This window comes from Schistocerca americana, chromosome 1, assembly GCF_021461395.2.
Source record: "Schistocerca americana isolate TAMUIC-IGC-003095 chromosome 1, iqSchAmer2.1, whole genome shotgun sequence".
Lineage (NCBI taxonomy): Eukaryota > Metazoa > Arthropoda > Insecta > Orthoptera > Acrididae > Schistocerca > Schistocerca americana.
Window position 1 is genome coordinate 717,961,802 of NC_060119.1, and position 23,197 is coordinate 717,984,998.

At 39.4% G+C, this 23,197-nt stretch overlaps 1 protein-coding gene across 1 annotated transcript in view; it reads left to right on the forward strand.

Annotated features, from left to right (window-relative positions):
* Positions 1–23,197, forward strand: part of LOC124610257 (4-trimethylaminobutyraldehyde dehydrogenase-like) — a 150,121-nt gene that overhangs the window by 103,140 nt on the left and 23,784 nt on the right. Inside the window, exons 6-8 of the mRNA XM_047140143.1 lie at positions 5,384–5,511; positions 16,295–16,483; positions 22,353–22,579. Coding sequence (XP_046996099.1) covers positions 5,384–5,511; positions 16,295–16,483; positions 22,353–22,579 — 544 coding nt within the window. The remainder of the gene's footprint in view (positions 1–5,383; positions 5,512–16,294; positions 16,484–22,352; positions 22,580–23,197) is intronic.

The window sequence follows — 23,197 nt, forward strand, 5'->3', positions numbered from 1 at the left end:
CAACAATGCATGCCCAAATTCCTCATGTGCAGATGATACATATGCACATTTCAGGTCATGTACTTGCCTTGTGGTGGTTAGGCAGCAAGTAATTGATCCCAATTGGTGATTAATTTCTCATCGTTTACTTGTTACTAGTCTCCAGGGACAGTGCATACCTGTGTATCTGATGCATTTGCATGTTCAACCTTCTAAGTGAACTTAGTCATCAGCGAGAACAAAACGATTAAATTGAGGGAAAAAAATTATAATCATTCATGTTCTTGACTCTTTTCATTGTCATGCAGTTCATAACCTTCCGACTACCCATGTGCAGAACTTGTCTGTGCACACATCTACCACTGTCTCTCCATAGACTATCATTGGTATGAGCTATGGCATTAGACAGCCACCTAAGAAACAACCTGCATCTCATACAAACTGAAATGCAATGTTTTTTTCAACATTTTGTACCACCATGACAGTTAAATCAAACTATGGAAAATCCAGGATGGAATGTAAACATTTTATGAGAAGGACAGTTGCTACTCACCATATAGTGGAGATGCTACTGTCACAGATAGGCACAACAAAAAGACTCTGACAATTAAAGCTTTCAGCCATTAAGGCATTCATCAACAATACACACACACACACACACACACACACACACACACACACACACACACACACACAGCTGCAGTCTCAGGCAACTGAAACCACATTGCAAGCAGCAGCACCAGTGCGTGATGGGAGTGGTGACTGGGTGGGGATAAGGAGGAGGTGGGGCAAGGAGGGGGAGGGGTAGTATGGTGGGGATGGTGGACAGTGAAGTGCTGTAGGTTGGACATTGGGCTGGGGAGGGAGGGGGAGGGGGAGTAGCGGAAAAGGAAACAAATAAAAAGACTGGGTGTGGTGGTGGAATGGCAGCTGTGTAGTGCTGGAATGGGAACAGAGAAGGGGCTGGATGGGTGAGGACAGTGACTGACTTCTTTCTCCCCTTTTCCACTACTTCCCCCCTCCCCCTCCTCACCTCTCCCCTGCCCTCTGTCTAACCTGCAGCGCTTCACTGTCCATCACCCCCACCATACTATCCCTCCCCCTCCCCACCCCAGCTACCTCCTTACCCCACCCACTCACCACTCCCATCATGTACTGGTGGTGCTGCTCGCAGTGGAGTTTCAGTTGCCTGAGACCGCAGTCGTGTGTGTGTGTGTGTGTGTGTGTGTGTGTGTGTGTGTGTGTGTTGTTGACGAAGGCCTTAATGGCACAAAGATTTAATTGTGAGAGTCTTTTTGTTGTGCCTATCTGCGACTCAGCATCTCTGCCATGACAGTTACTAAGAACGAGCAAATATAGGCAGCGTGTCTCTATTGGTAACACATAAAATCTTGTTACCAGACATCTTCCACAATGCCTTCTGTGTGCTATTAGAGTTCTTTCCAATACTAGTAATCTCAAAGCATTGTTGAGTACTTATTCTACTGAATGTGTTTCTTTCCCACTTCGCATCACTCCTCTCACTTATTCACATCTTCCCTTTTATTCTTACTGTTTCTCATTTATTTACTTTTCTTCCTCGACATGCCTCTCTCCATGCAGCAAATGAAGCCGGTGAAAGGGACTACAAATGTCTAAAAAATGAGATTGATAGGAAGTGCAAAATGGCTAAGCAGGAATGACTAGAGACAAATGTAAGGACATAGAAGCATGTACCACAAGGAGAAAGATAGATATTGCCTGCAAGAAGATTAAAGAGGCCATTGGAGAAAAGAGAAGTGTTGTGACTCACCGATCATTCAAAGTGCCGCCGCGCAATTACGCGTGTCATGTACATGCGGCGCTGTCTGCCAGCCAGGCAGCAGCTGCGCCACCTAAGCGGCCAGCCAGCCAGCGGCCACTAGACTTGGACTCAGTGCTCATTCGAATGTTACAGTGTTCACATGTCTTGCTTTGTCAACTTGCTCAGTGACTTATATGTGTGGAGTCGTTTTGAAATATGTGTGTTCAACTTGACGTTATAACAAAAAGCAGCTATATGAATATCAAGACCTCAGATGGAAAACCAGTCCTGAGCAAAGGAGGGAAAGCTGACAGGTGGAAGTAGTATGTTGTGGGTCTATATTATAGAAATAGAAGAGGAGATGAGAGAGACAATACCGCGAGCAGAATTTAACAGAGCGCTGAAAAGTCTAAGTTGAAACAAGGCCCCGTCAGACCTGCTGACAGCTTTGGGAGAGCTAGCCATGACAAAAGTCTTCCATCTGATGTGCGAGATATATGAGATAGGTGAAATATCCTCAGACTTCAAGAAGGATGTAGTAATTCCGATTCCAAAGAAAGCAGGTAATGATAGGTGTGAATATTATCAAACTATGAGTTTAATAAGTCATGGTTGCAAAATATGAACACAAATTCTTTACACAAGAAGAGAAAAACTGATAGAAGCCGACCTCGGGAAATATCAGTTTGTTATTCCAGAGAAATGTGGGCACATACCTCCCAACAATTTATGTTAGAAGAGAGTTTAAGGAAAGGCAAACTTACGTTTATAGCATTTGTAGGCTTAGAGGAAGCTTTTGACAATGTTGACTGGAATACTCTATTTGAAATTCTGAAGACAGGAGTGGTAAAATACAGGGAGCGAAAGACTTTTTACAACTTGTACAGAAACCAGATGGCAATTGTAAGAGTCGAGGGGCATGAAAAGGAAGCAGTGGATGAGTGAGACACAGTTGTAGCTTATCACTGATGTTATTCAGTCTCTACACAGAGCATTAAGGGGCGTTGTATGCCCTAGGCCGCCAATGTTAAATTATCGAAATTTGTGATCCATTATCTTGGAAACTTTTTAAGACACCAACTTACAATTTTCCCTAATTATTGAATGTACCTTTCTAGATACACTGAACTTGAATTATTACTAAAATTGTATTGTGGGGCATGGGGCATGGATTTCTCTTTTTTTTTTTTTCCCCAAACACCCAATTTTTTTTTTTGACAGAATTTTGTAAATAAATGAACATAAAAACAAAACAACTCAGGATATTGTAAATATTCTAGTTCCATATGTGTTGAATTTCACACTTGGCATGCTGTGAAAATTTCATATCTCTACCATCAGCACTTTTTTAGAAAACGGGTCATTTATTACAAAAAACCGTAGTTCAGAGATATAGAGGTTTGAAACTTTTTTGGTTACAAATTCTTATACAGACGTACATTTCTGTGTCTTTTATGTGCTAAAAATGCCTTGGCCCATAGTCTGTCTCTTCTTCAGTGTCACAACAGCCCTCTGCTTGCCTCCTCCTTTCTTTCTTGCTTCTTTTGTCATTTGCTGAATAAGCTAATTCTGCTTCACGTACACGAAGCTCATCCAGTTCTCACAGTCCTTTAGCTATGTTCTGTCCAAATTTTACCCCTAACTTCTCCAGAACGTTAAGTCTTTCATAGTTCCCACCATTAAAAGTTATTACAGCATCAGACCTTGCTAACGTTAGAGTCATAAGGCTAACAAATATATTTTTAGGCACATGGCACCACACAACATTATTCAAGGACTCATTCACATTCTGGGTCTTCCCACGTAAACACTTCTTTAGTAGCTCAGGATTTGCCAAATCTCTGTAAATAGGTTTGATTGCCTCCATTACTGCCAAAGGAAGAGAATGTTTATGTGTAAATTCATGCAGGTTGCCAGAAAATTCAGCTTGCCAATATTTACACCAAGTGTTTGGTGGAGGTTGACACAAAGCCTGACATGGATTTTCATCAGTTGACATTTGATGAACGAAAGTGCTCCACACAGCTCATTTCATCTTCTCTAAATTGTCACAGTTATCTCTAATGGACTATGCTTAGGCATTTTATTTACGTAAAAAAGCAATAGAAGTTAGTTTACTACAAAAATAGCCGATAATCGCACTACTTCCAACGAAAACTAATATCAGAAACAAAGGACTGATTTGTTGATTCATAATGCCATCTTCTGAGACATAGCAGTAGGCACAAAACAAAGTAGTTCACAGCCTTCTAGACTGTGTAGTTCCCAAGATATGACTGCTCAACTGTGGCAGTGTATGCGTAGCCACGAAATTTGAGTCACACATCAACATTCAAAACAATATTTGGAGGTCTCACAACTGTTTGATTTTAATGTGTTGTGTACCAAAATGTTCAGGAAAGTTCAAAGTAAATTATGGAGTAGAAAACAGAAAAAGTCAAATTACAACAAATTTCACATACAATGTCCCCTTAAAGGAAACCAAAGAAAAATTTGGAGAAGGAATTAAAGATCAGGAAGAACAAATGAATACTTTGAGGTTTGTTGATGACATTGTAATTCTGTCAGAGACAGCAAATGACTTGGAAGAGCACTTGGATGGAACAGACAGTGTTTTGAAAGGTGGGTATAAGATGAACATCAACAAAAGCAAAACAAGAATAATGGAATGCGTTGGAATTAAATCAGGTTATGCTGAGGGAATTAGATTGGGAAGCAAGACCTTAAATTAGTAGAAGAGTTTTGCTATTTGCACAGCAAAATTAACTGACAGTGCCCTAAGAAAAAAGGCTCTAAGGTGTAGGCTGGCAATGGCAAGAACAGCATTTCTGAGGAAAAGAAATTTGTCAACCCAGCTAGAAGAAGGGATCGGTTGTTATGACACATTCTGGGACATAAAAGGATCATCAATATTGGAGGGAAGTGGGGGGGGGGGGGGGGGGGGTGAGGAGGGAATAAAAATCATAGAGGGAGTCCAAGAGATGATTACAGTAGGCAGATTTGGATGGATGTAGGTTGCAGTAGTTATTCAGAGATTAAGAGGCTTGCACAGGATAGAGTGGCATGGAGAGCTGCATCAAATCAGTCTTCAGACTGAAAACCACAACAGCAACAACAATGCCGTGCCTCCCACCACATTTTTTTTCTATTGTTATCCATTTTTGTCTCATCTGTAATTTTTTGTTCTATACTTCCTTTATCTCTAACTTATGAGCTTCCATCTCTGTGTCTTGTAGCAGCTTAGGTTGCAGATTATTTATTGCTAACAAGTGATTGTTTATTGCTAACAAGTGCTTGTTTATTTTCTTTCCAGCATGCCCTGATTTGTTTCCTGTGACCCACAGTCCATGACAACACTCTTAATAAATCCTTGGTCAACCTAATGTACTCCAACCACTTCTTCTCTTTTAACAGAACAAAGGTATTAATTTCGTGACTTCATTTCCATGCGTGCCCTTAGTGTCACTTAGTAAATAGATTTTTTTGGTAATTTTAAGTTACAGTTTCAGTTAAATGATAAGTTTCCTTGTAGATAAAACAAGTAATGTATCATATTAAAAACTGTAACATTTTTTGCAATACATAGTGTAAAATATAATGAATTGATTGATTTCTTTACAGCTGCAGCAGGAATGAAAAAAGTTACTTTAGAACTTGGCGGCAAATCACCCCTTATTATATTTAATGATGCAGATGTAGAAAATGCAGTAAAAGCAGCCATGGTGGCAAACTTCCTTTCCCAAGGTCAAGTAAGTATGCTCAGATAAACTGAAAGGTATTATAAGTAAATTATGCATCACAATGGCACTGGAATGTAAAATGTACAATAGTAAAACTGGTTTATAGAAACCTTAGTCTCCTGACCTTAGGCCCAATTCACAAAGAAATTGTATGGCGTGGACACCTAGCAGTGACAGGTCAGAAATGTGGTGTGGATGGGACATGAGCAATTTACACAGAAGTGGCACTGTCAGAGAGACACCGAACGGTTGTGTTACGAGAGGATCAGAATATGTTATCTTAATCAGACAGTATTGATGCACTGGCTTTTTCAAAACTCTTGAATGTTGAGCAGTGAAGAAAACATTGCTTACATATGTTATGATTGAAAACAGGGAAGAAATGTGGCACATTCATCATAGTGAAGAAACTGAACATTTATCGCAAATATTTCCAGCATTTTTACAACACAAAAGTGTTTCTGTATTGCATTAGACAAAGCAAAGGACAGAATTCAGAGAAAAGCAACAAAATTAGAATGTCTTGATCGTAATTCCTATTTTTCATGTGGTTTTCATTTTAACATAAGCCTAAACATATCTGCTTTTGTGAGAGATATTCAAAATATTACCCCAGTTTTCCAAAATCTGATCATCCATAAATATTTCACTGCTGTAGACCAGCAATTCCTCTTTAGAGGACATAGTTTCCTACTATGTGATAGAGATTTTTCCATTGTAGAGAGGAATAAAATACCCTTTCACCCAGAAAACTGGATTCTAGTCATTGCTAATCCCAAGGATTGTGGATTCCTTCTGTGCAAAATGTAACCAGAGAATTTCAGGGATTTTAGCACATTAGACTACAGTTTGCAGAGAGGCGTATTCAAAATAACTGAATATGTCTGGCTACACATTCCATCTGACAACCTTACTACACTAAGGGGAAGGGAAAGTCATAATTTCCAGCAATTGTTAATTCGTCAAAGCAGTGCAAAGAAGCCGATTGGTACTGGCAAAGAAATTTACTGCAAGATAACATTACAGTTTTCCCTATCTCATGTGTTAAAATTCAGCCAGTAAAAAGTACCACGAAGGAAGCCTTACTTGACATGAGACAACATATACGAGCTGAAAAATGGAATTTCTATGAGCGAGCACCAAGCGAATAGTGTATTTGCACATCTATCATTGACTGATAGCATAAAATGTAATGCTGACTGTACATGTTCAGTGTACTTGCAAAAATTTTTCTGTCTCTTCTGCTGTTGCTTGTGCAGATTTGTATTGCAGTGAACATAGTGTGTTTTGACCTGTGTCATCGTACTCTCTCAAAGTACGGTTTCTCTTTCTGCAGTAAGTAACAGGAAAACTAGAGTGTTTCGGCAGCACAACATCATAACTGCACAGATTTGATGTTGTTTGTCCAGGAAAATAAAGAAGATAGTAATTGTCTGTCTGCCTCCAGTTTTAAAATGAAAATGACTCTTTATGCAGTATTAACTTAAAATGTGATCCTAACTGACTTCATAAACGACATACAAAAGAGAAACACGAACTACAAATCAACATAGAGCCCAGCCGTAATGTTGAGTGTTGCGCGTCATAAATTGTCATGGCCAAATGTCAAAATATATCACTTATTTACTCAGGACTGGCAAGAGGTATCACTCTCCTCTCATTTTTAAAAACAATTTCAATATTTTAACTGTATTTCAGGCACAGTTACCTATTTCCTAAAGTCCACAAAATGCAAACTGGCTAGCAACTACATTCTTCACTGTGAACTTTTCAAAATATGACTGGTGGTTTATTTATTTTGGGAAGTATCACAATAACTATGGCCAATAAAGAAAATAAAACCAGTTCACTATCAAGCTGTTATGTTGGACTATAATATGTCTTTTTTTCCAAATAGTAGCCTCAAAATTGAATGAGAGAGAATGCATAGCAGAGCCACATGTGAATACCAAAACAATGCTTTTAATTTTGTACATGAAAAATAAAAATTTTACTGAGAAACTATCTATAGAGATGGATGTAGCTTTGCTTCATCTATATAAAACAATTTTTTGAGAGACATTGGACGACTTCAAATTAATGAAAACAGCAGTGTACCAATTGAGCATCTCCATCATGCATCCCTTTGGTCTGTCACTCATGCCAACAAGCAGATGAGGCGTGTACCACAAAGTGATATGTCCCTGCCATGCCATCTTTGTGTGAACTGCTTCATTATTAACATGAAATTGGTGTGAAACAATGCCGCATCCCCACCAAATGTCCGTGCCACACCATTCTTTTGTGAATTGGGCCTTATGTGGATTCCTTATGTTCATACCTTCAGTGTGAAACTCCTATTATAATAAAAACTTCTTTCTATCTGCTAAGTTTCTTGCTGTGGATGATGTATAAAAAGGCATGTATTCAGACCCACAAGTATATTTATGGTACATTCACCCTCCTCACTTACGGGCAGAGACAGCAGAATAGAAAACCTGTAGCATTTTATTTTATTTTATTTTATTTTTCAGGTATTGAGAAATTTTTTTGTGTTCTTTTCTGGAGCTGTAGAATATTTTCTATGATACTTCCAAGTTGTTGCAGATTTATAGGGAGGGAAAGAATAGTATTGAATTGAGGATAAATTAAAGATAGCAAATAAAATAGTGAGAATGAGAAAGTGAACGGTGAGAGGGGTTAAAACTATTGAATGGGCAGAGATAAGGAAAGGCTGTAAGACAGACATAAAACAGCAAGGAAACTCAAAAGAAAGATAGCAGTATTAAAATGATAGGTGTAGAATTAATATAGAACAGATTTTGGTAGAAGGTACACAAAGAATGGAGGATAATAGGCTAAGATTAAGTTGATCTGCGAATGTTTAAGTGTTGGACATCTCACTTTAACTGTGCTTGTTGACAACAAACATCATGTCTGTGGCTTCATCAAGACTTAGGGAAAGGAAACTGTTATAACCTTTAATCACTAATAAATTGCATGGATATACAAAAGTAGAAACGCTAGCGGGTTACATGTTACTAACTTCGTATCTGTCATTCGACTGCCATGCCGTGACATGCGGCCGGCGCCGTTCATAGCCAGGTGGCGCTCCCGCGCTCGGCCGAGCTGCGGAGCGCCTCTATCGCCATGTTCGCGTACTAACGTAGCGGCACTTTTGAATGTCGTGGCACTGTCACAACAGAAACAGGTTGAAAAATATGGTAAAACACAAAAATCACTGAAAATTCTATATCAAGAAACAAAACCAAGAGTATAAGGTTACAAATAATCACCATTTGGAATGAGCCTTCCTCAAAGTTCTAAAGCCAAGTTTTGTACTGCAGTATAGTTATAGCCTGCCATATATTTTTATGGAGTAATAAAATACGCTGTTCAGCAAAACTTAAAGACAAGCTAGTAAATTATTATGACATATTACCTACTTGGTGGAAATGAATGAAAGTGTGGGAGCATGTTGCCAGAGGTCTCCCAGTCATGCACAGAAAGTTGGACATCACTTGGTTTGGAGTGTAATTATAGCAAATTATAGCATCAAATGGGGCTCACCCTGCAACTCAAGGTAGTTGAATGGTTGGGAAAAGACAGTGTGTATCAATCTGCAAACAGTTATGACGCACTGTGGTCGTGTTCTTCATTACAACATGGCCCGAGACGACATTTGGATGAATTCACACGGGGAAGAATCATTGGGAAACTGGAAGAAGATCAAAGTGTGACAAGCATAGCCTAGGAGTTTGGTATTGCTTGCAGCTTCGTTTCGCATGCATAGAGAGAATTCTAAATCATGAGTACTGCTGCCTAAACGTGAGGTGTAGGTTGACCATGGTCAACTACAGCAGTAGATGACTGCTACACATTGTGAGGATTGGAATGCCCTACCCCAAGCACTCCATACCAACCTTAGGGCCAGCATGGAGCACATTGTAGGGCATGCATTGCTGTCTATGGTGATCATACTTTCTATTGGGAACCATCTTCTGTTGTTTGTAATGTGCAGGGAACTATCATAAATTCTAGTGATGTCAGTGTAATTATTGTGTTTGGATATAAGCATCATTTCTGTTCATCTCATTGTTTATTTACTTTAGTTACCTTCAGTACTACACAGTGTCTCCCAGTTCCATTAGGACTGTAAGTATGAAAATTAAAAGACATGAGTTATGTTCACGAAATTACTCTCAAAATAGTCTCTCCCTATTCAATACACGGGTGAAATCATTTTGAAAGTGTTTAGAAACAGTGACTGTAGTCCTTTTTTGGAACCAGGACAATTTTCTTGAATGTCTTTAGTTGCTTCACAATGGTTTCCTTTCAAGGCGGACTTCAATTTGGGGAAACCCAGAAGTCGGCTGTGACCTAATCCGACAAATATAGCAGGTGATCCAGGACTGTGACCCACTTTCTGGCCAAAACCTTATGCATGATCTTCACTTTGTGGACTGGGGTAGTGTTGTGGAGGAGCACAAGGAACCTGCCTCTTAGTATTTGGGTACAACTCTCACCCACAAACATGAAGCGTAATGAAAACTTGACATTGCCCCGCTTCTGCCCCACCATTTTCCGACAAGTGTCAGACATATACTGTTACATTCATGGTGTTTTATGCAGTGATGCTAGTGCTTTGACCATATACACATCTGTTGTTGAAATTTCAATGATTTTAACACCAAAAATTGCCATGAGATAGCATAGCAGCATGGAATTTCACATAAGCAGTCCTAATGGTACTGTGACATGCTTGTATATTGTGTGGTTCAAGTTTCATTGAGCTGTGTTACTTGGCAGTCACAAATGTTGAGAAAGTAATTTTCACCCATAAGTTTTTCACACCATTGTATTAGTTGATTTCAAATAACTAAGAAGTCAGAGAGAGGAGGAAAGGGGGCACAGAAATAGAGAAAATAAGCAGGCACAAGCACATATAAGAAGATTATAAGGGAGTGAATTGGAAGCTAGATAGAAGTTGAATGAGAGAATATAAGATAGAGGACAAAAGTGAGAACATTTAATCGAGTGGAAATATAAATCCACAACAGAGAAACCTCATCTTTTCATGGTAGAATAACATGAAAGATATATGTAACTATTAAAATAGGTGCAGTGAACAAAATATGTGTTTTAACATAACTTAAACAACATCAAAGAAGACAACTCTAGAAACCATGACTAGCTATATAAAGTATGTGTGTGTTATGTTCACATCATTTAGAGTTACTCGTAGCAAATGATAACCAGAAACTATTTTGTGTGCAACAGAAAACAAATAAGACTAATACGTACTAATTATTTATCCAGCAATAACTTTCATTTCATAAATTTTTCCCTGATGTAGAACTACTTTGATGACTCACCAAACATTTCCAAACAAAATAATTTGACATATTTTCACAAAATTCTCTTTCCTTTGTTTTTTCCAATGAAATTAAAGCTCTCAGTTTACATTTACCATTTACATTTACCATTTGATAGTGTTTGCTTCTGTCATCGGTAATAAGGGAGCTTTAGTTTGCTGGATCTTCCCTGTTGGATATTGCAACAGTTCATATCACTTTCCTGCAAAGACCTCATCATCATCATTGTTGTGGTCTTCATTGTCACTATTGTTTTTGTGTTGGTGACAGGGGGGGAGTAACACAGTGTAGTGAGATGTACAGCTAGCAGAGAAATTGCTGTAGGTTTTTCAACACTAATGAACTGAAATTAATTACACAGGTGCAGTCTGATGAGGCTGTGGTCAGCAGAGAGTAGTATGATGCTCAAGGATGAATAGCAGACAGAGTCCAGCAAGGCTGTAACCCTTGATGACTGTAGGTGCATCCAGTGAGGTGATGGCCCTGGATGGTTGGAGATTGTGTCCACTGAGTCTTTAGTGCTGGACAGTTGGAGTTAATATCCAGCAGGGCAGAAACCCCAGACTGTTGGAAATAATGTCCAGCAAGGCGAGGGCCCCGCACGCTTGGAGGTGACATGTGGCAAGATGAGAACACTGGGTGATCAGCAGTGAGCTGGAGGATGGGCAGGAGAAGTCCAGCGTGCTGGTGCAGAGGAGGCAGTTAATGATGGCCTAATAACTCGACACGAGTGTCCTTAATCCTGACCAGTTCAGTGATGTACATGGTGAATGCACACTTGCTCTGCTACCAGGGAGCAGCTAGGTAGTGCCCTAAACATCTGCCTGACGGAAGAATAAAGGTGCACACACAGCAGGCACCTGATCCTGCTGAAGGAGAGAGGCACCCTCAATCACAGTGGTGTGTGCTGCGACATGCAGGCTGCCAGTAGTGAGCATGGTGCCACCCAGTGGCATGGCCACAGCTGGAAGATCGTTAGATTCAGCCAACACTATTTATGTTATTGTCAGGCTGTTTGAATGCGATCTCTGATGTATTGCCTGTAGATTGTAGCTGCAGCAACCATGGTCCATGAGTGTATGGTTGGTTGTACACAAGCACATGTGGACACAGTATCCCTTCCGCCTTTCCCCCCCTCCCCCTCCCCTTCCCTCTTAAGAAGAGATGGCACGACATCACTATAGGCATCTAACTCGAAAGCAGCATAGGTGTATCCACATCTGCTCCTGTTCCAGCTTCTGGGGGCACAGGTACTCATTCCTTCATTGCAAACAAGCCAGGTCCCTGACATTCACAATGGAACACTATGAAAAAAATAGAAAAATCAGACTTTGAAACCCTCTCAATTGGTTTGGCTATTATTAATCACTGAGTAGCAGCCTACTAAATGGGTTATACTGGCTGTGACCTAAAGGTAAGTGACTGATTGTCTAATACTGCTGTGGAATTGTTTCATATCAGTGTTTCAGCTGATGAATAATGCATTAACGCAGTCAATAAGGTTCTATTGTAATAACAATCACTAGAGTGTTCCGCTATAATTAAGTATTACATTCTTGGTTTTACATAAATGTGTTGCAGTTAGTCCCTTCGTCTTACAATTTAATGATTGTTACACTTATCACAGGTCACTCTTTGATATCTTCACATGCTACTGCATTAACTAGCACAAACACACTACAATCCTGATTGGATTCCAATTATATGTGGCCAGTGTAGGTGATGTGGAACATGTAATCACAGTATGATATAGTTACTTAATCAAAACACTACAAAATAAACTCTTTTCTCAGGATTGATAAATTATGAGGGTCAACCAGTGATGTCGGGGACACACTCAGTCAGTAGTACATATTACAGGTAGCCTTCCACCATTATACCATGTTCTGCTCACATAGAGCCCTCGTAGCGAAGTCTTCCCCTGCACACTGCCTGCACTCTCCTTACTAATGATTGCGTTATCTCTCTGGAACTCGTGGTGCTCAACTATTGATATGTAGCCTGCCTCAGCCTGTGTAAGGCAAAGCTACCTTTATCTTTCCGTAAGGAGCTGTGGACCCCCTTACAGCATGAAAGAACATCTGCATCACCTCCATTGTGTTTCTGGCCTGAGGGAGCAACTTGCTGCAGTGAGGTGCACTATTAGCACAGAATGACAGTCCTTTTATTAACACTAAAGAACTGAAATACAGTAACACAGGAGCAATCTGATGAGACAATGACAGCCAAGAGCAGTAGACCACTCAAGGATGGTTAGTGCCAGAGATGGTATCCAGTGAGGTGGTAGCCCTGGACAGTGAGGAAGGCTGTAGTCCTGAACAACTAGAGATGATGTCTGGCAAGGCAGTAGCCCTAGATAGCCTGAGGTGTTAACCAGTGAGGCTGTTGCCCTGGATGGCCTGAGATGGTGTCCAGTGAGGTGGTGCCTCTTGATGCCCATAGATGGTGTCCAGCAAGACTGCAGCCGTAGACAGACAGAGATGATTTCCAGTGAGGAGGAAGCTGTGGATGGTCAGTAGCGACATTCGGCAAGGCAAGAGCCTTAGACCACCAGGGGTGATGCCCAGTGAGACAAGAGCCCTGGATGGTAGGCAGTGAGCTGGAGGTGGAATCCAGCAGGGTGGCTCAGAGGAGGCATTCGATGATAGCATGACAGCTCGGACATGGCAGTGGTTAATCCTCTAACAGATGAGCGATGTACATGATGAGCACACACTAAGCTCACTGTTGTGGTGGAGTGGCCGGATTGTGTCCTAAATGTCCACCTTCAGGAAGAATACAGGTGACATGTGAATTGCAGAAGGGTAGAGGTACTTTTGATCACAGCTCTGTGTACTGTGACAAGCATGCTACCAGCAGTGAGGCTGGCACCTCCTGATGCCATGGCAGCACCTGACAAATTGGTCGAAAACAACCTGGACTGTTTACGGTATTTATCAGGCTGTCTCCCATGGTAGTCTTGCCTGTGGGTTGCACCTGTGTCAAGCTGTGGTCCACGTCTGTATACTTCGTTGTATCAGAGGCAACCACCTGGAGATACAACAGTCATCATCATCATCAGCAGCAGCACAATCACAGCTACAACTATTTAATATCAGCTGCTGGTTAGAGGCCTGACCTAGATATTTCCATGCCTGACACTCTTCAGCTGCATTCATACATGTTGATTCTGCGTGTTTTCTAATTTCATCTACTCTCTATCAGCTCATTGTTTCAGTCTTTTCTCATCTCTTAGAATTCAACAAAGAACTCCATTGGTCCATACAATATTATCCATTTGCAAGTCTACATGTCCTCCCCTCCTCCATTTCATTTTCATTCTGTGCCCTGATCCATAAGTTTGTTTTGTCTTGTCTAGTAATTTCCAGCTTGCATCTCTCCATTCCTCACATAGCAACACACAGTTTTTGAGCAGTTTCTGTATTAAAAAAGTCTGTCTCACTTCTGTAAGTCAAAACCTGATTATAACCTTTCATTTTTAGGCATGTCAAAAGCTTTGTTCTGAAAATTCTGTTTAGTTCTTCAAAAACACATTAGGCCTCATTTTTGGTTTTCTTTTTATTTGTTTACCTGTCCATTCAGTCATTTCTCCAACTTCCCTAAATACAAAAACTCATCAACTGATTCTGTTACTTCATTGTAGTTTTGTACTGTTTTATTTTCAGGCCTACTCTCAAACTTTGTGTATTAAGTTCTTGTGTTGATAATTTAGGAATAAAGGCGACAACTCACTGAACAGTAGAGACATTGAAACATCAACAATCACATGAAGAAGACTGAAAATTACTGGAGATTGATGCCAGGAGGATTACAGGAATAGAGGATGTATTCCAAGTATAACTCCCATCCATGTAATTCAGAAATGTTAATGCTGGAGGGGGGAGGGGGATCCAGATGGCATGCATTGTGAAGCAGCCATTGAAATTGAGCATGTTGTGTTGAGCAGTGTGTTCTGCCACTGGTTGATCAACACTGCTACTAGCCGCAGATTGGCAGTGGCCATTCATTTGGATGAACAGTTTATTGGTGGTGATGCCCACATAAAATGCTGTGCATAAATCACAGCAGAGCTGGTATGTGACATGACGTGCTTTGGCGTGTGATACTGCCTCTGATGGGTAGGATAAGCTTGTGAAGGGACTAGAGATGGATATACTGAGTGGATGAATTGGACTGATCTTGCACCTAAGTCTTCCACTGGGATGTGATCCATGTGGCGAGGCAAGGGTCTGGGGGTGTTTGTGGCATAGGATATTGCTTTGGATGGGCCACACATTTGTGGGGAGAATGTTTTTCATTTCCAGGCACAATGATAGATATTCAAACACGTTGTGCAGTACCTATATGATTGAGTTGTTCTAGTGCAGGATGCTAATGAGTGATGGGTTACTCCTTTGCAGCTGGTTGTTGGGGTGCTGAGAGGATTAGGGTTATTTGAGGATATAGCATGAGTAACACCTCTGCTATTTAGTGAGTTGTTACCATTACTCCTAAATTAGTTACATTCTGCCAGAACTTGACATACCAAGTTATTATATCGATCATTAAAATTTATTTGCAGCTGAGGCAAACAGTGCAATGCTATCAACAAAACATGGGAGGTTCAGATATGTTCCATTAATATGTATTCCTTCTGAATACTTCCTTTAGGACTACTGAAATATTGTTGGATGTATTAAATTTCCTTTACTGACCTCTTTTTTAATTCTGAATTTCTAACTATCCTGATGAAGTATCATTGTAGTTACATCACTGATGTATATATTTTTCAGGATGTTTACATACATTGAATCAGTGTCTTCTTTCTCAGTGGCTGTCACTACAGCTTTAGCAAATGCAAGCATCACCTGTAGGAGCACAGTGACTTGTTAGGATTTAATGTACAGCTAAACCACTACAGATGACATATTATTTGCGTTATTGCTAGTTTCACTCCATGAGAGTAATTTTAGATATTCATTACCTTAATTAAAAACTAAATAAATAATTAAAGTGTTGATAGTGATGCCGTTAGAAGCTTTGAATCTTTGCTGTGTTCCTATCAGGGCAATGAATATCTGAAGATGCTCTAATTTGTGTAATGAAATTAGTAATACTGGAAATAATACATGACATGTGATAGTTTATATTGTGTACATTAATTTGAAACTGAGTCAAAAACTTTCTCTAAATCTATAAGTGCTATGTAAACTGTTAATTTATACTCATTGATCCACCCTGTAACGAAATTTACAGCTTGTAAATGTACCATTGTGTTGTATCCACTTCTAAGGCCAACTGTTTTTTCCTTTGCATAGTAACAGATAAGTTTATTGAGCATCTTACACATTAAAGACAGTAGGCTGGTGTCTTGTCTGTTCCTTTTCTTAACAAGATTGTATTATTACATATAAGTTATCAGTATTTGTTAATTACATAGCTTGTACTTCATAACACAGGTTTGTTCAAATGGAACAAGAGTGTTTGTGCAGGACACTATAGCAGAAGAAGTTCTTGAACGATTGGTAAATGCTACAAACAATTTAAAAATAGGTGATCCCTTTGAGGAGGATACAACAGTTGGAGCAACTATATCAGAAGAACAGGCAGAAAAGGTCTTAAGTTACATCAAAGAAGCTGAAAAAAAGGTGTAGCACATTATTTTCTTCCTTTTATATTTATGTAGTCATAGCCTTTGTTACTACTCTCAGTACTTTATCTTACAACTTACAACAGATATTCTTTTTTGAAGTAGCTAAACCACTTTTATTGTGTTGTTTTCGTACAGTCCAGTTGGATGGGTGGTATATGCTATATAAAAATGCATTCTGTGTAGGTATATAAGGATAGGTAGTTACGCAGCAAATAGAGGAGGTACTGAGCAGAGGCCAGGCTCATAGAAACGATGAAAAATCACTTGGTTTTTTTTAAACAAAGTACTTCATAATAAGTAATGTTGGAATTGCATTCCATTACTAAGTCTCTTGATCACAGTTGCTGTAATTCATGGAGTATGCCAGCAATGGGATAAAGTGTGACATTAAAACACTTTTAGACATCAGCTTTACACTGTGCTTTTGACTTAGAATCATGCTGTTCTGTAACCAGTTAAGTTTTTTTTGGAAACCCTATTGGGTACATACGGCTGGTAATTTATTTAAAATACAGTACAAGTCACACATTTTCAAATTAACAATACATGTTCTATCTTAAATAATTAGGTAATCTCCAGATGTTTTGACAAGTTTAATGAATATATTGTGCAATGACAAAGGCAAGTTAAATGAGTTAATGTGTAAAGTGTCTTAATAATTTACTATAATGGCCACTTTTATAAATATAGTGTACACAAATGATTACTGATGTATGCTGGTTTTAAAGAATACCATGATTTACATGCTTTCGAATTTTGCAGCAAGATATCTTTGTTCTGTGTTAAATATGAAAGTAGGTCTCTTGCCAGAAATATGGAGTCTGGCTTTGTTGAAGATAACAATAACAGGTCATTCAGATAAATTAGGCTGCAAAAATACCTGAGTGTGCTAAATAATCTGCTTCATTTTAAATTTGTTACTCTCTGATATATATATCTTAATAGATGTTGTGCAGTTTCTGAATAATGTCCTTAGATCTACACACAATTTTTCATCCATCTTCTCTGGTGGTTTTATATTCCTAAAATTTGCATTGTTTATTTACTTGCCCAATGGGATGCTTATTGCAGGCTTCACACCTACATCTGTATCACAAGAAACTTTACTTTCTATGGCAGAGAACATTGCATATTAGTACTTGTCACTCTATGCCTATTCCACTTATCCATGAAGTGAGAAAAAAAAATGACTGACTGTATGCCGCTCTAAGTTTCCTTCTGTTTGTTATGTTTCTTACTGACTCTTTACCTTATTCTTATGGCCCCTGAGTGATACACACATTAGTCAGAAACAATCTGAAAAGCTTATAAGGCTGTTGCAGTGTAGGTTGTGCTGAGAAATAATTGTTAAGAAAAAAAATTGAGATGTTACATCATTTCCAAGCTAATTAGCATTGAAATTAGCTAATTAGGCCATTGCACTTGCAGATTCAAGCGGCCCACTAGAGATGTCTCCAAATGTGTTCTTCATTTGGTCTCCAGATAGCAATGAAATTAGCTAATCAGGCTGTTGCACTTGCAGTGATGTCTCCAAATGTGTCCTTCATTTGGTCACCTGAAGCTGAACATGAGAGTGACACAAAAATTGGACATAGGATAGTAGTAAGGATCAAACTCTAGCCAAAGGCTGGGCAGTCTCGTTTGCTATCATCCACGTTTTGAGAACAGCTGGTACTAATTTTATCTGGTGGTCCACTTGAATTTGTGTGGATTACAGCCTAATTGGCTAACTTCAATGCTAATTAATCCGGAAACAGTTTTTTCTTAACAATTATTTCTCAGCACAACCGATCCTGCAACAGCCTTGTAAGCTTTTCAGGCTGTTTCTGATCATTCTGTCTATGTAGTGGAGATAACTGAAACATTGCACAATCTACTTCAAATATCAGTTAATTTAATTTAACCGGTATGGTTTCATGAGAATAACATTGACTTTCTTCTGAATATTCTCGTTTAAGTGACTCAAGTATTTCTATTATACTTTTGTATGAACAATACCAACATACCACAATTTCAGCAACACATCTGTGAATTTCTTCCTACTTGACAAGGGTTTGAAACATTTCAGCAGTAATCTAGAATATCTAGCAGTAGGGTCATGTTTTCAGTTTTCTTTACAAATGTGCCGCACTTATCCAGAATCCTCTCAGCAAATCTTACTCTTCATTCACCTTCACTATTGGTGATTTCACATTTCGTATGTCGTATTACTTAATGTTCCAGTTAGGCACTATCAGGTTTTTGTAACTGGTATAAGAATTATTGTGCATTTATCTGTTTCTAAACAGAGATGCTATTTGTTATACTCTGTGGAAATATTGTCAGTCAGTATGTATTTTCTTACAATCGTCTAGTAAGGAGTGTGTTGTCAGTAAACAGCTGGAGATTGCTACAGACTCTCTCTGATAAATTGTTTATTTGCATTGAGAACTTCAGTAATACCACTGTACTTCCTTGGGACCCACTTGATGCTAGTGTTGTTTCTCTGGCCAGCATAAATTATTTGAGCTAATCATGTATTTGTAAAAATACCTGTATGACAAATCTTAATTGTCCACCAATAATAAGGTATAGTGTGAAACACCTTTCAGAAATAAAAGAAGACATAATTTACTGGTCATTCCAGTTATATTGTTCTCTTCACCTTTCTGTTTACTTATACAATTCTGTTGCTTTACTCACAGTAACACTCCATTTTTTCCTATTAACTTGGGCTGACCACTTGCACTTGCAGGTTTCTCGTGTTTGCGTAGCTCAAATTGAGTCTATTTCTTTCTTCTGCAGTCAATTTTCCTAAACAATAATGTGAAGTGACTGTTTAAATAGTCAGAAATCTATACCATTGAAATTCTGCATCAGTTCATTGTGTAAATGCAGTACAATTTGATTAGTGAATGGCAACTCTAGCTTTCCCAGTGCCTCAGTGGCAGTATTGATGCTGTAGGGTTGAAAAGATCTAATATAACAAGTTACAATCAACGAGAATATAACATGGGTGCTCAGCTGCACTAATGTTTGTGTGTTGTACACCCTACAACAACTAAATTTTTGAAAGTTATTACTTTTTTTAAGTGTGCCTGATTCATGATATAACACTTAGTAAGGCAGTAAATGTGCTGTTGACATTACAGTGAGACTGAACAGCTGGCCATTACCAACCTCCTGAGGGCAAAATTCAAAGTATTTGTGATGGATGCACTTGACAAAAAAAAAAAAAAAAAAAAAAAAAAAAAAAAAAAAAAAAAAAAAAAAAAAAAAAAAAAACCTGCAGCACCAAAAAATAATTACTGCAGAGTAACGAACTTTTGGGAATACATTTGTCTAGGTAACATATTTAAGATTAACATTACAAGACCACGAATTAATGTAAGCATGAGATAAGCCATTGCCAGAATGTTGAATGCAAGCATGCAAACGTGCATGCATTGTGTTGTACAGGTGCCGGATGTCAGATTGTGGCATGGAGTTTCTTGCCTGTTGCAATTGGTCTCTGGTTAATGTTGTTTGTGGATGACGCTGGAGCTGCTGTTTGATGACATCCCTTATGTTCTCGGTGGGAGATGCAGCTGATAATCGAGTAGGCCAAGGCAGCATGTCAACATTCTGTAGAGCATGTTAGGTTACAATAGCAGCGTGTGGGTGAGCATCCCATTGAAAAACACCCCGAGAAATGCTGTTCATGAATGGCAACACCACAGGTCAAATCACCAGACTGATGTACAGATTTTCACTAAGGGTGTGTGAGGAAAACCCCTCATCAACACACAGCCATCACTGGTGCTAAGGAAGGACCAGATTTCATCAGAAAATGCAACAGACCTTCAGCCTGCCCCCCCCCCCCCTCCCCCACTCCCAGTGAGCTGTTACTGGAGACCACTGAAGTTTGAAGTTGAAGAAGGCAGTGGTTTGAAGTCAGTGGAATGCAGGGCATCTATGTCCGAGCTCTCCCCTTGAAGTAACCAGTTGACAACAGTTTGTTGTGATACTGTCGTGCCAACTGCTGCTCAAATCGCTGCTGCAGATGCAGTTATGGTGCCGCCAGAGCCATAAGCCAAACACGATGATCCTTCCTATTGGTAGTGCTACATGGTCATCCAGAGTGTGGTCTTCCTGTGACTGAACATTCTCATGACCACTGCTGCCAGCAAATATGTCCAGTGGCTACCTTCCTACCAAGTCTTTCTGCAGTATCAAAAAAGGAACATCCAACATCATGTAGCCCTACTACATGACCTCACTCAAACTCAGGGAAATGTTGATAATGACACCTTTGTCAGCTTAAAGACTTTCTTGACTAACATCAACTCACCGTGTCCAATCTCAAAGTTAACTAACACGCACAACCATTACAGTATGTATTTAAAGCATACCCATAGTGGTGCTACTAGTGCCACTCTTGTGCAGCTGACATGAAATGTGAATAGACATCATCTTTCAGTTATAGAAACATGCCTACAAACTTTGATTTGTCACACAACTTCCTCTTGGTGTTGCGATTTTGTTGCATCAGAGTATTTAAAAGAACAAAAAACTATTATCTAGCTTACAGAACTGTCAGTGTCTTGCTCAGGGAAGAAAGGGGGATAGGTTTTAGAGGAGGGGGAGGTCACTGAGACCTCAAGCAGGTCCCTCTAATCCCAGCATCTGAGTGACCTGTTCCTCCTTCCCAACCTACCCTCTTGTCTCCCTTAGGAAGGAATTGAATTAACAGTTCCAAAAGCTATTTTTTCCTATTTCTCAATGAATCTGTCAGCGGTACTAATGATTTCACCTTCTCAGTGGTGTATACTGTTCAGCCATTCTTGTGTCCTTGTAATATGACAGTTATCTCAAGGGAATTGTCATTTTAAATGTACTTTGAGGCTGCTGTCAGTATGCACAATCATTTGGGGGCCATTTACAAGAGGTTCTGTAGTGGACATTACATATTAGCAGTCCATTCATAGAGAACCATTTTAATATTTTGTCCCTTCACAAGATGGATTAATGGCCATTTGTGTGACTGTAAAGGAACGTGTACATTGCATTGAACATATATACACAAGTCCACAGCATGAAAAAATTTAAATGGAATGGCATGAATCGGGCAAGGAATTTGAATAGCAGTGATATTGCTGTTAATGGGATCTTGAAATGTGAATGACACTTAATATTGTTTTTTATAGTGCACTCACTGTTTCCCGTCACTTTCTATAACCATATTCATCCTGTTTATGACAACTTATTTCACTGCATTCATCACTCGTGTCATGATTTTTGAAAGAGTCAGCGCCCTGTAATCCACTATCAAATTTTTCATCGTGTGGGTCATTTATACCTTGTACTGAAAAAGCTTCTCATTGCTATTACAGATATGAGTACATTTCAACAGAAATACCATATTGATTGACAGTCCTCCCCTGCCGCTCCATTGCTGATATAAGGTTAATGTGTTCATGCTATAACTGTAGCACAAGCTTGTGGAATTTATTAGCAAATCCAGTGAAAGAACTGAACATGAAATGATACAACAACAATGAAATGCTCACACCCTGGAACAAGAAATCTTGGGAAGAGTGGTTGTGTAGGTAACTGACCGGCTGTAGAACTAATACTGAAAAAATTGTAGAGTGCCATCAGATTGCACACTGGACCACAAAGATTCAAAATTTGTAGATTAATGTCGGAAAGTATGTGATACTTGAAAATTCTTGATAACATTTCTTTGACTTCTTCATACAAAAATTATGTAAATCATATATGTGAATGTACTAAATATTGACTGACAAATGAGAGACTTTAATTCATGTATTATAAACCAGTTAGGATCTGGGTACAATTTTTCAGACATTACATTCTCACTACATCACCTGTTTGTGTTTTAGGGTGCAATAGTCCTTTGTGGAGGAAGAAGAATCAGTTTACCAGCACCATTAGAAAATGGCATATTTGTATCTCCCTGTATTCTGTCTAATTGTCATGATGACATGCGTGTTGTGAAAGAAGAAGTGTTTGGTGCTGTGATGACATTTCTCACATTTTCAACAGAGGAAGAAGTTGTACAAAGAGCAAACAAAACACCTTATGGACTTGCGGGAGGTGTTTTTACTAGGTACGTTTCTTCATGTATTTAATATTATTTACATACCATTATTTATGCTGTGAGAGTGGTGAGAAGGATACTGGGTAGGATATTACTCATTTCACCGGCCGGAGTGGCCGAGCAGTTCTAGGCACTGCAGTCTGCAACCGTGCGCCCGCTGCGGTCGCAGGTTCGAATCCTGCCTCGGGCATGGATGTGTGTGATGTTCTTAGGTTAGTTAGGTTTAAGTAGTTCTAAGTTCTGGGGGACTGATGACCTCAGATGTTAAGTCCCATAGTGCTCAGATCCATTTGAACCATTTTATTACTCATTTCAGGGCACAATAAAGAGTTAGTCTAAGTCCTGTCAGAGAATATGATTCAGCTGTTCCAGTCCTGGGTGCTACTGAGTCATGAGAGGAGTGCTCCTTTGTGGTCAGACAGTGGTAATATGGAAGGTAGTTGGTGACTCATGTTCTTTACAGTTTTGGGAGGGTAATTTCGGTCTGTGAAGTCCTCAGTGAGATCCTTTGTATATTTGGAGAGGGATGTTCATCACTATAGTTGCAACTGCCATGAGTGGCTAGATCTTACGGAAGGGACTTCTTGGTATGGGATCGGTGGTAGCTGCCAAGTGGATGTACCAGTG